Source organism: Ciconia boyciana, chromosome 8, assembly GCF_034638445.1.
Source record: "Ciconia boyciana chromosome 8, ASM3463844v1, whole genome shotgun sequence".
Lineage (NCBI taxonomy): Eukaryota > Metazoa > Chordata > Aves > Ciconiiformes > Ciconiidae > Ciconia > Ciconia boyciana.
This window is the reverse complement of record NC_132941.1, coordinates 55,349,277-55,363,243: the sequence shown is the minus strand read 5'-3', so window position 1 is coordinate 55,363,243 and position 13,967 is coordinate 55,349,277. Positions and strand designations below refer to the sequence as shown.

The following is a 13,967-nucleotide window of genomic DNA, read 5'->3' as shown; positions in this document are numbered from 1 at the left end:
GTGCAGGCGGCACACAGCTCCGGCCCCGCCGCCCGCTCCGCCGCCCCCTCGGCTCGGCTCGGCTCGGCTCGGCTCGGCCTCGGGCCCGGACCGGGCCCCGCGCGCCCCTGCGCGCACGCGCCATAGGCCTCCCCGGACGAGCTCCCGCGCCGCGCTCGCGGCCTCGCGAGGCGGGAAGGGGCCCGCCCTCTCCACGTGACCCGAAGGCCGCGTGAGGTGGCGGCGTTGCTCGGCCGACCAGCGCCGCGCGCCGGCAGCACGTGACCGGCAGGACGCTCTCGCGAGCGCTGGCGCGCGCTGGGCCTTTGCCCCGCCCCTGCCCCGGCCTGCGGCGAAGGAGACGGGAGCGGCCGTGGCCCGACGGGACCCAGAGCGGCGTCACCCCGCTCGCCCCCCCGGCCCGGCCCGGCCCGGGCCCCGCACGCCCGCCGAGGTGAGAACCGGCGGCTGCTCGCCGCCCCCGAGCCTCCCCTCTGCCGCTCGGCGGCCTCGTCCCTCCCGCTGGGAGGGAGCCGGAGCCTGGGCCTGGGCCTAGGCCTCTGCTTAGGCCTGAGCCTGAGCCTGGGCCCGGGCCCGTCTCGCGCCCGTCCGCCGGCGCGGGCCCTTCCTCAGAGGCTCGGCTCCCCTTTCTCGCTGTTCCGCCGCGCCCCGAGTCGCCCGGCTCGGCCCGGCAAGGAGCGGGTGGCCCTGGGCCGGTCTCGCCGCCGCCGGCCCTTGTGCTCCCGGCAGCAGCCCAGGAGGGGCCGGTTCCCGGGTGCCGCAGAGGATTTCGCTGCTGTAAGCGTGAAGACTGTGGCTTGTGGCAACCAGAGGGGAGAAACTGTAGTGCGCGGTAGTTTTCTAAAGACACGGGGAATTCCCAGGTACCCCTAACCCTAAAGACCCCGCGGCTTATGCACTGTAAGTTACGCGTTTTCCCTGTGCACGCACGCGGACACGTCGTGTTTAGGCTTTCTTTTTTTAGAAATTGCTTGGGAGTAGTTGAACAGTACAAAAATTAAGGTGAGTGGCTAGCTATAATCAAATAGTGCGTTATGGGAACTTAGTGAGGTGTATTTTTAATATTTTAGTAACGGCTTTTTGTGTTACTTGTTTATCAGTTTCACTTTACTTGCACCACAAGATGGGACTAAAAAGCAGCAAGGCTGTTGTTTTGATGTGTTGTGTGTGTGTGTTTCTTGCAGATGTCGGAAGACCTTGCTAAGCAGTTAGCTAGCTACAAAGCTCAGCTTCAGCAAGTTGAGGCTGCCTTATCTGGGAATGCAGAAAATGAAGATTTACTAAAACTGAAGAAAGACTTACAGGTGAGAACTTGAGGGTATAAGTAGCTGAAACTTTAGGGTCTTTAGCAGGTGTTCCATCTTTTCTAAATATTTGTATTGCCACAAAAATATATACTTGGTGGATTTATTACTTTCTTTTCACATAATTTGATACAATTATGGTAGGGTTGGTTTGAAAAAACCCAGAGTGTGGCCTATTTTAAACCTGTCTTGTAGATTGGTAAAAAAGATGTACTAATTTATATAGCAAACTCTTCTGCTAAAAACTTTAGCCAGAGTCATGAAAGATATGCCAGTGCTGTCTTTACTATCTCTTTTTCTTTATTTTTTTTAAAAGCATTTATCAGAAAGTCATCATTTTTTGTTGCTTTTACTATGCTGAAGCCTGATGGTTGGGCTTAACATTATGCCTTTCTGCTTATTTTTGAGTTGTTGGATCATTTGATCCAGAATCTGTTTATTCGTTGCATGCATTGGCAGCGATAAAAGCTTTAGAGTGTAGTTCTGTATTCTTTGTACATCTAAGCCTTGATTAAGGTTTTTATATAAGAAAGGAAAAGAGTCATGTTCTTCATTTGCTACCTGCAGTTTTTTTAACATTTTAGAGCATACCACATTAAGAGCTAAAAACCATTTCTGGTCCTTAGGGTATTGTTCAGTGACAGGAAGAGCACCAGCCTAATTTTAAGTTGATAAGTGGTCTTTTAGATTCTTGTGCATATAAAGACACATTGGCATATAAAAAAACCCAGCAGTGCCGTTAAAATTTGTCATGAGAGTGCAAGATGCTGCTTCACTTCTGTTGTGGATTGCTTTAGCCATCAGATCTAAAAATACATAAAACTACCCAGTACAAGATTCGGTAACCACTATTCTGTATGGAAGTAACAGCAATAAAAATGATGCTTCAACCAAAATACGTGTAGTGCCTCAAATCAGTGATCTTTAGAATTCCTTTTAAATTACCAAGGCTTTGTGCCCACAAGGCACTTTATAGATCATCTTAATGTCCTTCGTTGTACACTGTTAAAAGCATGTGTATATTTTTATATTTTTAAAATGCGCAGCAAAACCCATATGGGATGATATTTCCGATACCAACACGACCTCGGCTTTGATATGCAGAGATCATTGATGTGAAAGGACAACTTGCAAACTTTTTTATAAAAGCTTTCTGCACAGAATGGGGAAGATCTTTACACTGTCGTCCCCAAAAGGTTTGCTATCCATATGTTCCACCTTGAAAATGACATAATGTTTTGCAGACTTAATATATGCCGACCTAACAATTGTAAAAATGGGTTCGATGCTTCAGTGTCCCAACTAAATAGCTTTCAAATTAGTTCAAAAAGATTGTTACAATGTAATTGAAACATTTTTTTCTGTCATAAATAGTGATGCACTACTGCATTTTGTATACTCAGTTTATTCCTGAGTAACAAGATTAAAATAAATATTACAAGATTTTTTTATACATACTTTGCTTTTCACCTTTTGTTTCACTGAAGCGCTTCTAGGACAGTGTCCGTGCACGCAAGGACCAAACTTACCTTTTGTATCAAGTAGAATTGATGGCAGCTGTCATCTCCTGTAATTGGAGATGATATCAGTGGGTGTTGCGTTCTGGAGTGTAGATCTCTGTCTGGCTTTGTAAAGACCAGTTGGTCAGGAAAAATCTTGGCAAACTCTGACTAGTATTCTCTGTGGGTCACACCTTCGTGTCATGGGGATGTGGCAGCAAGCCACAATGTTCAACCCATTTGGCCGTATCGAGCTGCTGTGGTAGTCTAACTCATGCTCGGAAATTTTCTTTGCATGAGCTATTTAGTTAAAGACTTTAGAACTATCTCACGGGTTGCAATACAATTGATGTTTCTGTCTTGTGTGCTTAGCACTATAATATGTGGATATCAGATGAAGATTTTTACCAAGAGTTTGCTATTTATAGCCTGGTGTGTAAGTGACTTTATCAAATTCAAAGAATCCTTGGTAGACTTGTCTGAAACTATTCACATTTGAGTTCTACAATAAGCCATCTATGAAAGTGGCAAGAATAAGGCAACAGTTTTGTATTACTAGTAGTCTACATAGCTGAAATACTTTCAGGTAGCTTGTGCCTGATGTATTGTATTTGACCTGCTGAGATAAGATACCTATTTCAAACCATGATGCCTCTTGGATTTGCAGAGTATAACTATCTATGTTGAGGAATAGTTTGGGATTTTGCATCTGGGAGGGAAAATTAGGCTAATGCTCTATGTTCTCTGGAGTGCTCTCAAATTAGGTAACTTGATAATCAAAATCTGTTCTGGTTCAGCTGTAGTATTATGGAAAACGGAGACCAAAGTAGTAGAAGTAATTGTAAGCATGTTTCAGTGCTTACAGTTGCTATTGATTGTGCTTACTGTTGCACTTATTAACTAGCAGCTCCTCTAAAACAGAGCAGAACTTTTATTAGGAAGGTGTTGGAAATTCAGACATTAACAGCTGCAACAGAAACAAACTGTAAGGCTATTCATGCCAGTTGTATAGTTTATCAGTTAAAAATGCATGTAAGTTTATATTGTATTAACTTCTTATTTGGGAACTGCTTATGATCCTTTAGGTTCTTGAGGAATGAAGAACAGCTTCTTTACCGCTTTTTCCTGAGCTAGTCTTTGTACGCCCATAGCTGAACTAGGATGTGAAACTGGGAGGAAAGTTCAGGCTCCACTGAGCCTCAGTTGAACATTGTTTATCTGTAACCCTCCCCTAATTTAAATATTTACTGTTAGTTAGGAGAGTGACAATGGTTCATACTCAGATACTCAAAGAACTGAAGAATTTTTCTTCAAGAACTGCAGAATTGCTTTGCCTTATACAGAAAGTTTAAATGTCCTTTTAGGTGCTGGCTCCTTTGACTTTTAACACGAGTGAAAACCAGTGGTCTTTACTGCACAGAATAAGAATGTAACAGTGGCGGGAAGTTGTGGAGTGGTTTTTGCATGCTCCTGTCTATGAATGAATAATATTTAAAGGAACTGGAAAAAGCTCTTATTTTGTTATTTGTCTTGTTGGATTAGCAAGGGAAGGCCTGACCTGAAATCTTAAGGCTGGGGAATTTAGAGAAAAACCAAACACTTACATGAAAATGACTGAAGGAAATCAATTTCTTTATTATGCACCTGAGTGCTTTCTATAAAGGGGAGGGCTTTACAGAGTGGCAGTCTTGGAAGGCACTCTTTCACCCTGACTCTGCGTCCTTCAGTTCAGCCGATCCACATATGTTTGAGTAAACTGAAAAATGTTTCATCGCTTAGAAATGCTGCACTTATACTTGTAGTGTGTTTTACAGATTACTACATATAATATAGCCAGCCGGTCCCAAATGGGAAGGGTTGAAAGAAACTGCCAGCTAGAGAGAGAATAGAAGCGTTACATCCTTTCACGTTTTGTCTTCAGAGCACTGTCCTGCTGAATACTTGCTCTGCTGCATGTTGTGTGAGTTTTGGTCAATAACCAACATCACATGCAGCCATGTGTACAGAGTCACGCTGTTGATTTTTTGGGGTTTTTTGTGAGATTGTCTAGCTGTGCCTTTGTGCCTATGGATAAACAATTTGTCTAGAAAGAAACGCTATAAAAATAATAGGCTACTTCTTGCCGTTTTGAGGAGGGCACGAGCACTTTACCGCAATGCGGTGAGGACCGTACAACTTTTTATCTACGTTGGCAATGAGTGAGTTTAGTTAAATGATTAAAAAACCAAAACAAACTTAGTCCACTTCACATCAGCTATGAATTTAATACAGTAACTTCAAAAAAACCCAAAGCAGTAAGATTGGGGTAAAAATATGAATGGTAACAGGGTTTGAAAAATTATTCTTTGTGGGTTTTTTGTCTTTTATAGGAAGTCATAGAATTAACCAAAGATCTCCTTTCAACACAACCTTCGGAAACCCTTGCAAGTTCTGACAGTTCTGCTTCTGCTCTGCCCAGTCATTCCTGGAAGGTTGGGGATAGGTGTATGGCGATATGGAGTGAGGACGGACAGTAAGTGTAGAAAACTTCTCTAACAGTTACATGAAATAGTGCAATGGTAAGAGACTTTCATTCAGTTTGAACTGCCCCTAGGGTGACTAAAAGCAAAAAGAAATTTGGAGAGAAATATGATATTAGGTATTCTTGTACTCTCTTTATTAAAGGTCAGTATTTTAGATAAAAAGCAGAGATATGTGGGGTCATTTTCTAGAAATGCCCTGTTTGTCACTAACCTTACAAAAGTAGGGTAGCTTTGGTAAATCATCATGTACTAATGTAATAAATGGCAGTCTTTCATGAACTGATCTGTCAGAGCAGTCTTTCGTAAAGGTTTCAGGATATATAATTCATAATTTGTCATTGCATTCATATATATGTAATTGGTTGCTATCAAGAAAAATCCTTGCGGTATCTCAGTTTGTGCCATGAATTGGAAATTAATTTTTAATTGGAAATGCTGTTTCTTGGCTATGAAACACAGCTGTGTAATGTAACTATAGAATTAATCAACCTTTTGGATTTAGTCTCCATTATGTTACCCTTTGAAGTTCTGGGAACCCAAGCAGTTCATTCTGACTTCATAATCTTTGAAATAAACATTCTAAAATTAGTTCCCATACTGCAAAATGTGTAACTATTGCAGCTTTTTAAAATTTACTATTTGTGCAGGACTAACATCCCAATCGTTACCACTTAGAGAGAAGCTCTATTGTTCAGTGAATGTGGTTCTATTAACAATATAGTAACCACATAGAGATTTTGGTGTAGCTATTGATGTCTTGGGTAGAAAACAAACCTAAAAGTGAACAGTTTTTCTGTCACAGATTGAGTAAAATGCTTTTGTGTAAGAACTTAAAAATTTAATCTTACTGTCTTAGGTCACCATTGGGTCATTCTTCTTGCTCTGATCACTGGGTTTGAGGATCAGAGCTTGGGGAAGAATGTGCCAGAGTGTCCACTGAAGTGGATCTTATTGGACTTGTATTGCTTTGTTTTTTTAACCCCCTGCTTCTGTTACAACACTTCTTAAGTGACCAGCGTTTCACGAAGAGCTAGCCAGAGATTAATATTTTTTTACCTCATGCAGTTTGGGTTTCCGTGTATTTTCATCTAGCTCAATTCAAGAAGTTGTTGGCCCACTAAAATCACACAAGAAATTAATTTAGTGAATGTTAACTGGAATGTTGTCTATGGAACATCTCATTTTATTTCTCTATTTGCTTTAGATATATCCTTTTGCTCTGAATTTAGACTCAATTATTTTAAATATCTTTTGAAATGTCACTTGTCTTTTTTTCCTCTTTCCTGTTATGAGGTCAGTTTGGTTGACCGAAACGTATCATACATATGAAATGGACTGATTTGTGCTGAAATTTCAAAATGGCTATTTTAAATCAATAAGAAAACTTTGAACTTTGTAAGTGTTGAACGGGGAATATTTTGAAAGCTTCAGTTTTTCTTAATTCTTTTTCATACAGAGAAAAATGGAACCAAAGCTTTGCTTTTATGAGCTGACATTTTCCAAAACTCATCAGTGAATTCCCTGAAAGCTGTGTTCTGTGAATGCAGTATTTTGTTGGGTCTTTTTTTTTTTTTTTCCGATCCCATGACCTGCCAGAACTAGAACCACATCAGGATACCTGATTAGATTGGCCCTAGCATTAATCATTAGTTTTTGATAACTGTAAGGCCATTGCTTCTTGATGCTAAAGGTCAAATACAGCAGATTCCAGTCTTTGTACTTGTGTCCCTTTGACCTTAAGAAAACAATCCTGTGGTTTGATTTGTGTATTGTCCCTGAAAATGAAGGCCGATATTTGCAAATTTTTTACTTAATGCCATTAGCTGGCTGACAGTGTAGGTGTTGAAGGGCTGAGTATTAAAGCTTTACTCACATGCTTACAGCCATGATATCTTTACAGGTGTTACGAAGCTGAGATTGAAGAAATAGATGAGGAGAACGGAACAGCTGCGGTTACCTTTGCTGGGTATGGCAATGCTGAAGTTACACCCCTGTTCAACCTCAAGCCTGTGGAAGAGGGAAGAAAAGCAAAAGAGGACAGTGGCAACAAACCCATGTCCAAGTAAGTAATACACAGGCAGAAGCCTGAAAGCAGCTTTGTTGTTTTATGGTCGTGTTGTGTGTCCCCTCCCTGCCCCAGCTATAAAAATTGGTTAATGAAATAGAATCTCTCTTTTTTGAAATTTTATATATCTTTAATATCTTCACATGTTTGCTTGAAAAAGGATCTTAAATCAATCTAGCATATAATGTTTGGTAGATTATTGTGGCTGGTATCATGTGTGTTATGTATCCTGGCAAGATAACATGATAGACTTTGTTTTACTCAGATTATGGTATCTCAAGATATCAAGTATGTAAGCAGTAGATCAAAAAAAAAAAGTTAGTACTCTTTCATTGACAGCAGAGAGCCTACAAGTTTCAGCCCAGATCCAGTGCAGGCTCTACTCAGATCTGCAATCTGGCTCACAACAGAGTATACTTACCAGTATGAAGGAGTTCTGCTTCTGCCCCATGCCTATGTTAGGATACCTGTGATGACCCCATTGCTGGGGAGATGTGCTTTAGTCAATATCCTCCTGTGTCTACCATAGAAAGGTATTTTTAAGGGCTGACAACTTTTTGGGGGGGGGAAAGAAAAAAGTACAATTTCAGAGTTTGTTACAGGCAATGATCCCTTCTCTAAGGAGTCATTCTGAGGGGCGCTGCATTGTGGCATAGATCAACTCCTTCAACTTCCTTATCTTTACTGCAATAACTTACCTTTGTTCTTTTCCTTTGCCCCTCTCCAATACTTGGTAGCATGAGAGTCCTGCAGACCTCCAGAAAAGTTGAGCTTTTCACTCAAATGAGCTATTTAAATTTTCCGAACCCTAGATGTTTCTGAAATGTAGAAGTTCTGATAGGTACACTTTCAGTTTCAGAAATTAATTTCACTCAATCCCATGTGTTGCTGTGTTTGGCATGGTCTTAATCAGGTGGTGGTGGTGGTGGTTGTTGTTCTTATGCCCAAATATATAAATAAGCAATGTAATGCTTATGCATGGAAAGACTTGTTTGGTTTTTTTTTCTAGAAGTGGAGAATATTTACAAGCTTTATTTTCTGTCATTTACTTACGGAAAACTATTGTGCATGTCTGTCTTACAGGGGTTTTAGTTTCTTACAGGAAAAGGCACAAACATAAAATGTCTTTTTTACTTCTCTCCAGAAAAGAGATGATAGCCCAGCAACGAGAGTATAAAAAGAAGAAGGCTTTGAAAAAAGCTCAGAGAATTAAAGAACTTGAACAGGAACGAGAGGACCAGAAAGTCAAGTGGCAACAGTTTAACAACAGAGCCTATTCAAAAAACAAAAAAGGCCAGGTTTGTTTGGTTTTGTCAGTATAACAACAGGGCATAGAATTCTGTGCAGTACTGTGGGAGAGAGGAGGAAGTGGTTTTTAAAGGGATTTAAAGGGGGTTCATCTTTGGGATTCTGAAGTGTGCAGTTTGGTATTTTGTACACTTACAAGGCCTGGTTTTGTACTGGGTGGTTTTGGAGGAGTGCTCTTAAGAGGCTGAGCTTGCACTTAGCTTGGAGAGCTGGGCTCACTGTCAGTTGCCAGGTAGTGTTTGTTGGAGCTTAGAACCTGAGGGCCTGTCTAAACCTCCAAGCCTGACTTCTTGTTTTTAAGACCTGGCAGACACAGCACTAAGTAGTTGCCCTGGAATAGCAAGCATAGTGCAAAAAAGGTAGCAAGGACCTTATTTTAAAGCCTTATTTCACTTTTATCATGGCTTGACCAAGAGCTGCCAGGCATAGTGGTAAAACTTCAGTCTTCCTTATGAACAATTATTAGAGATCATGTTATGAGAGAGGTGGATTTTATTCATTATTGGCCTGACCCAAGGTCCTGAGTACCACAACCACATCCAGCACTTAGGTGCCAGAAGTTCCCAGCTCTGTTGTCTCACCTGCTGATAACATGCTGCAGATGAGCTAGCCTTTAGGAGGAGTGCCTGGCTATAGAGTAAGAACTTGAGGATACTGAAGCACTTCAAACAGTAATGATTGCTTGTTTTTTAAGAGCAAGTTAGTAATTATTCAGGAATGGTGTTTTCTGTTTCATTTGCAGGTAAAGAGGAGTATTTTTGCTTCCCCTGAGAGCGTAACTGGCAAGGTTGGAGTTGGAACATGCGGAATTGCAGACAAACCTATGACACAGTATCAAGATACCTCTAAATATAATGTCAGGCATTTGATGCCTCAGTAACAGGGGAAAAAGGTGGAACTTCATCTCTGCAGGGCTTTACACTTATCTTTTTATCATTATATTTTTCTAAAAGTAAATTATTTGTTGGCACATAGCGAGTAGTCCATTTTGTCACCATCACTTTGGCTTCAGCTGATATGAGCCTTAAATCTCCAGCTATTGATTTGACCCCCCTAATCATTAAACTTTTGTAGTTGCATTAAAATACATTCTGCAGGTAAATGCTTTCATGAACTGCTGTTACCTGTTACTCTGAAAGCAGTAATTATCTGCAGCTTTGATCTCTGGAATCTTCCATTCATACTAGTAGTGAAGGTTTTTTTTCCTTAAGAAAAGTGGTGGTATAAAAATGGCACCTTAACAGCCTCCCTTGTTTCTGTAGTCACAGTGCTGTCTGCTGTCTCTGTGACAAGCTCAGTGTTACAGAGCCACTGCAACTCTGGGAGAGAGAGCTGGACTCCATCATAGCTTATAGGTCACATGGAATTGCTAAGGAAGTTCTAAATTACTCCCTTACAAATCCACTGAAGATCGATTTGTACAGCTGTAAATGAGGGCAGAACAGGGCCAATAGGATCTTTATTACTAATGATGATTCATGTGCTAGAAACAATAAATCTGACTTTAATTCCAGTCTGAATTTCCTGTGCTAGAAGTTAAGCAGAGGAGATTCCTTTTTTTTCTTTTTAAATACTCATCAAATTTTAATGGGAGGTTATTGCAAGGTTATTGAAATGTAACCAGAAAACCATAGGACAAGGTATTTAGACTCCAATCTCAAAGTAGAGAACTGTACTTAAAGATACCCATGCCACCCCTCCCCAAGGGTCAGAGAGTTGGAGAACGTAAATGGTTGTGCTTTCCCCTCTTGTAGATCTTGTAGGTTTGATGGTACGGTCACAGACCTGGAATACACGGTAACAGCTTGCGTCTGGGCCTCCTCCATCCAGTCAAGTAGAACTGCAGCACAGCAGAGACGAATGCCTAGATCCCACGTAGTTAGTTGTGAGTGAGTAAAGGTTAGCCTGAGGTTTCTGTCCTTAAATAATTGACTGGCCCTAGTGTTCATTGTAACTTCAGCTGTATTACAGTGCTGCTGAGCCCCTTCGATTTTATTCAGGAAACCACGTGTAAAAGCTCTTGCTTTCTTGTATTTTATGTGATTTGCTTTCCTCTGTTACTTGTCTCTCACTTACGGTAGTGGTGCCATCTCTGAATCCCAAATGCATTTGAAGAAGTTAATGGGTAGCCCTGTATACAATGTAGATATTATTTTTGTAAAATCTAGGGCTGAGTTAATGGACAAGAGTACATCAGCTGTTCCCCCATTAAATAATTAAAGGGTGTTTCTTGTCCATTAACCCTGACCATTATTTCCCTGTATATTATGTTAATGTAGCTCATTTTGTAATTTGTTAACTAGATCAGGTCACGTCAGCAATTGTTGATGCACTGATTGGTGGAAATGTCCATCAGTTACCTGAGTCACAACTCAAGCTAAACTCTACAACTGGTAGTTTAGAATCCATACATAGAAAAAGGTTCTCCCTATAATGGGAGAAGGTGATTTTTATGAATACAAAGTGTGTTAATTTCAGTTTTGTATGTTTAACTTTTATTAAATAAAGTGTTTAAAATCTGCTGGATATATTTGACAAAGTGAAAGTGTACATGGGGGGGCAGTAAAAAAAAGCAGGAACTATAGAATCAGCTGGACATGTAATACTCAAAAGTGAATCAAAAGTACTTCACCCTCACTGCAAGATGGAGATGTTGCCTAATTTCTCATCTTCACTGGTAGCAGGCAGGGTGAATTTTCTTTTGCATAGAAAAAAAATATAACTTATGATCTGATGGAAGGCCTCAGTGCTTTTGGAGTTTGTGCTACAGCCTGCACCCTACAGCAACATGTCTCAGCAGTGACATCAAATGGGTGGTAGTCCTGGGACACTGACAGCTAACTGTTGAGGAAGATCACCTGTTGCCTTTCACAGATGGCTGTGGGACAGAGATCCTGTATCACTGTCAGTATCCAAAGGGAGCAGAACAGGTGGAAGAGAAAAGTTAGAACAGAAACACACTAACCTAGGCAGAACTGGAGTGAGCCTTTCCTTAACTCCACCTCATCAAACTTTCTAAAGGCTTTAGAGAGACTTAAACCATACCTGACATGCACTTTGGTTTGCTCATCTTTTGATGTAATAAATACAATAAATGGTCTATCACAGGGCTGTTTATTCACTAGTCCTGAAGAGAACTTAGTACTTGAGTCATCAGAGTGCAATGGGTGTGACCACCTCCTTTACAGTAACGGACAGTTAAAACTAGCTGGTCTCATGGGCTGCTGCATATTTGCTGAGCCTTTCAAAAAAAACAAAACTAGCAAAACTAGTCAATAGTTGGTTGTATTGCCTTTATGTAGGAAAAGCACCATTTCCTTTGAGTAACTTACTCGTCATGATCTGGGCTGCCTGGTGAACTTGCTGTAATGCTTCTGTTGGGCATTGCAAAGGAACACTGCTGAAAGAAACTTTTGATATGATTTTTCCTTAAGTGCCTGACCTGGAATAGTTAGTGATACCGCTGTGGCTGGGCTGGGCCGATCTATGGAAGAGAGAACATTTTGAAGACAACTTGTATAAATAAAACAAACACCAGAACTGCCATCTTGGCCACACAGCTATTCCTCATGGCACTTGATTTTCTTGATGCTGTTTCCTCATCTACAGGATGGGGTTGGTTGGTGGGTAGTCTGGCTTTGGAACCCTGCCTTAGTAAAGTGTCTTGAGAAATTCACATAGAAAAAATAAATCATGAGTTAAGCAGTACTGGTAATTGCCAAAACAAACAAACAAAAAGTTCTTTATTTTACAAACACTGAAGTGACCTGAAATGTGTGGCCGAAAGTGTTTTGATTTTTTTTTTTTTTTATTTCCTAGTTTTATTAGCTGCTCTAAACAATAAGAAACCTGATTTTTCAGAACTCATGCTCTGTGTTGACTTCTGGGCCTCTCAGCAAGCAGAGTGAGTACATACCCCAGTGCTAGCAAATCCTACTGTAAAGCAGACAGTACTCAGAAATACTGAAATGACAGAGGGAAAGTTAGTTAAGTGTAAGCATAAAGAGTGCAAACCCACTAAGCTACAGACATGATGGAAAAGATGTTTGTTGGAGAACACAGATTTGTTCCTTTGTATCCTTATCCTTTCAGATAAGGATACTGTGCAAGATGACCAGTATGGGCTACACATTTCCTCTTAAAAGTAAGTTACTACGGGACATGGTTTATCCAGTACAGCCTTGATCTTGTACAAATTTTAATCTGTTTGGGAAATTAAACCAGCACAAATCTGACTCACAAATCTGGGATTGCACCAGTCAGTTTTAAGTATTTAGAATAGTCTTAAGAGTAGCAACTTTAAATTTTCATGGTCATGGCAATCCATTTCTCTCTTGCTTTCCCTTATGCCAGAGTGAGATGGTTGTTTCACTTTTTCTGTAGATGCTTGGTCTCAGAGGTTTGTAAATACAAAAAAGCACTTTAACTTAGAAGACTGCAGTTCAACACTGGAGACGTTTAGAAGGCAAAACCGATAGCAGACTTCTCTACTTCCCGTTGATGTTCTTCCATGCGCCTGAATCAGCACCGTGGCAGTATTTTGTGACACAACCACCACTTGCATGTCTCACGATAGTTACACTAAGCCTGGGATTATGGAAAATGTTCCTGAGTCAGGCCCAAGAGAAGTATCACTACCTTTGCATTGCAATTTGTGCAATCTTTATCTGAGCTCTAACAACCTTCACTTACCAGATTACAAAATAAGGAGGGATGTTTGCATCAGGGCTATGGTAAACATCCATGCCACGTACCCAAGCTAGCGACCTGTTAACATATGACCTGATTGAGCAACTGAACTGGCATGTCAAAACCTCTAGCTGAGCTGAAGGCTCGGCTACACAAAAGCACTCAATTATTTCATTTTGTAATGCGATTACCCCTCTATGCTGAACTCACCTTGCAATGATTCCTTGGTCGGTACAGAAGCGCAAAGCTTTCCCATGATGGATGCTGACAGAAAATGTCTTGCTCTCACCTAGACTGAAAGGTGATATTACTTCCCAAAGAGAAGTTCTCTGTGAGGATACAAGTGATGCTAAGTTTTAAACCTTACATTTTTAACAGACCTGCTGAAACTGGTATTCCCCAGGGCGATGAGTGCTATTTTGTACAGTTGTCCACTAGTCCAGGAGAGGAAAGAGATTTTATATTTCCCCATCAAGCCTACCAGGAGGAGATCCAAAACAACTCATTGTTTTGAGACAAGTATTTTTGAAAAGGGGTTAAATGGAAAGAATTTCCTAGCCTTAGCTAAACTGAGCACTGG

The 13,967-nt window shown here is 41.0% G+C and overlaps 1 protein-coding gene across 2 annotated transcripts; it reads left to right on the top strand.

Moving 5' to 3' along the window:
* The first annotated feature begins 274 nt into the window (after positions 1–274).
* Positions 275–11,224, top strand: SMNDC1 (survival motor neuron domain containing 1). Of its 2 annotated transcripts, none has more exons than XM_072871634.1 (6): positions 275–433; positions 1,185–1,304; positions 5,173–5,315; positions 7,226–7,387; positions 8,535–8,688; positions 9,441–11,224. In XM_072871634.1, exons 2-6 carry the CDS (start codon positions 1,185–1,187, stop codon positions 9,576–9,578), a joined length of 717 nt encoding a protein of 238 aa, XP_072727735.1. In that variant the 5' UTR covers positions 275–433; the 3' UTR covers positions 9,579–11,224. The 2 variants fall into 2 exon arrangements, with proteins under 2 accessions (XP_072727735.1, XP_072727736.1); XM_072871635.1 differs by lacking the exon at positions 275–433 and adding an exon at positions 536–863.
* The last annotated feature ends 2,743 nt before the right edge of the window (positions 11,225–13,967 follow it).

Coding starts and splice junctions, on each gene's coding strand:
- SMNDC1 (XM_072871634.1), top strand. CDS start 1,185: ATGTCGGAAGACCTTGCTAAGCAGTTAGCTAGCTACAAAGCTCAGCTT. Junction 1,305..5,172: donor AACTGAAGAAAGACTTACAG/GTGAGAACTTGA, acceptor TGTCTTTTATAG/GAAGTCATAGAATTAACCAA. Junction 7,388..8,534: donor GGCAACAAACCCATGTCCAA/GTAAGTAATACA, acceptor ACTTCTCTCCAG/AAAAGAGATGATAGCCCAGC.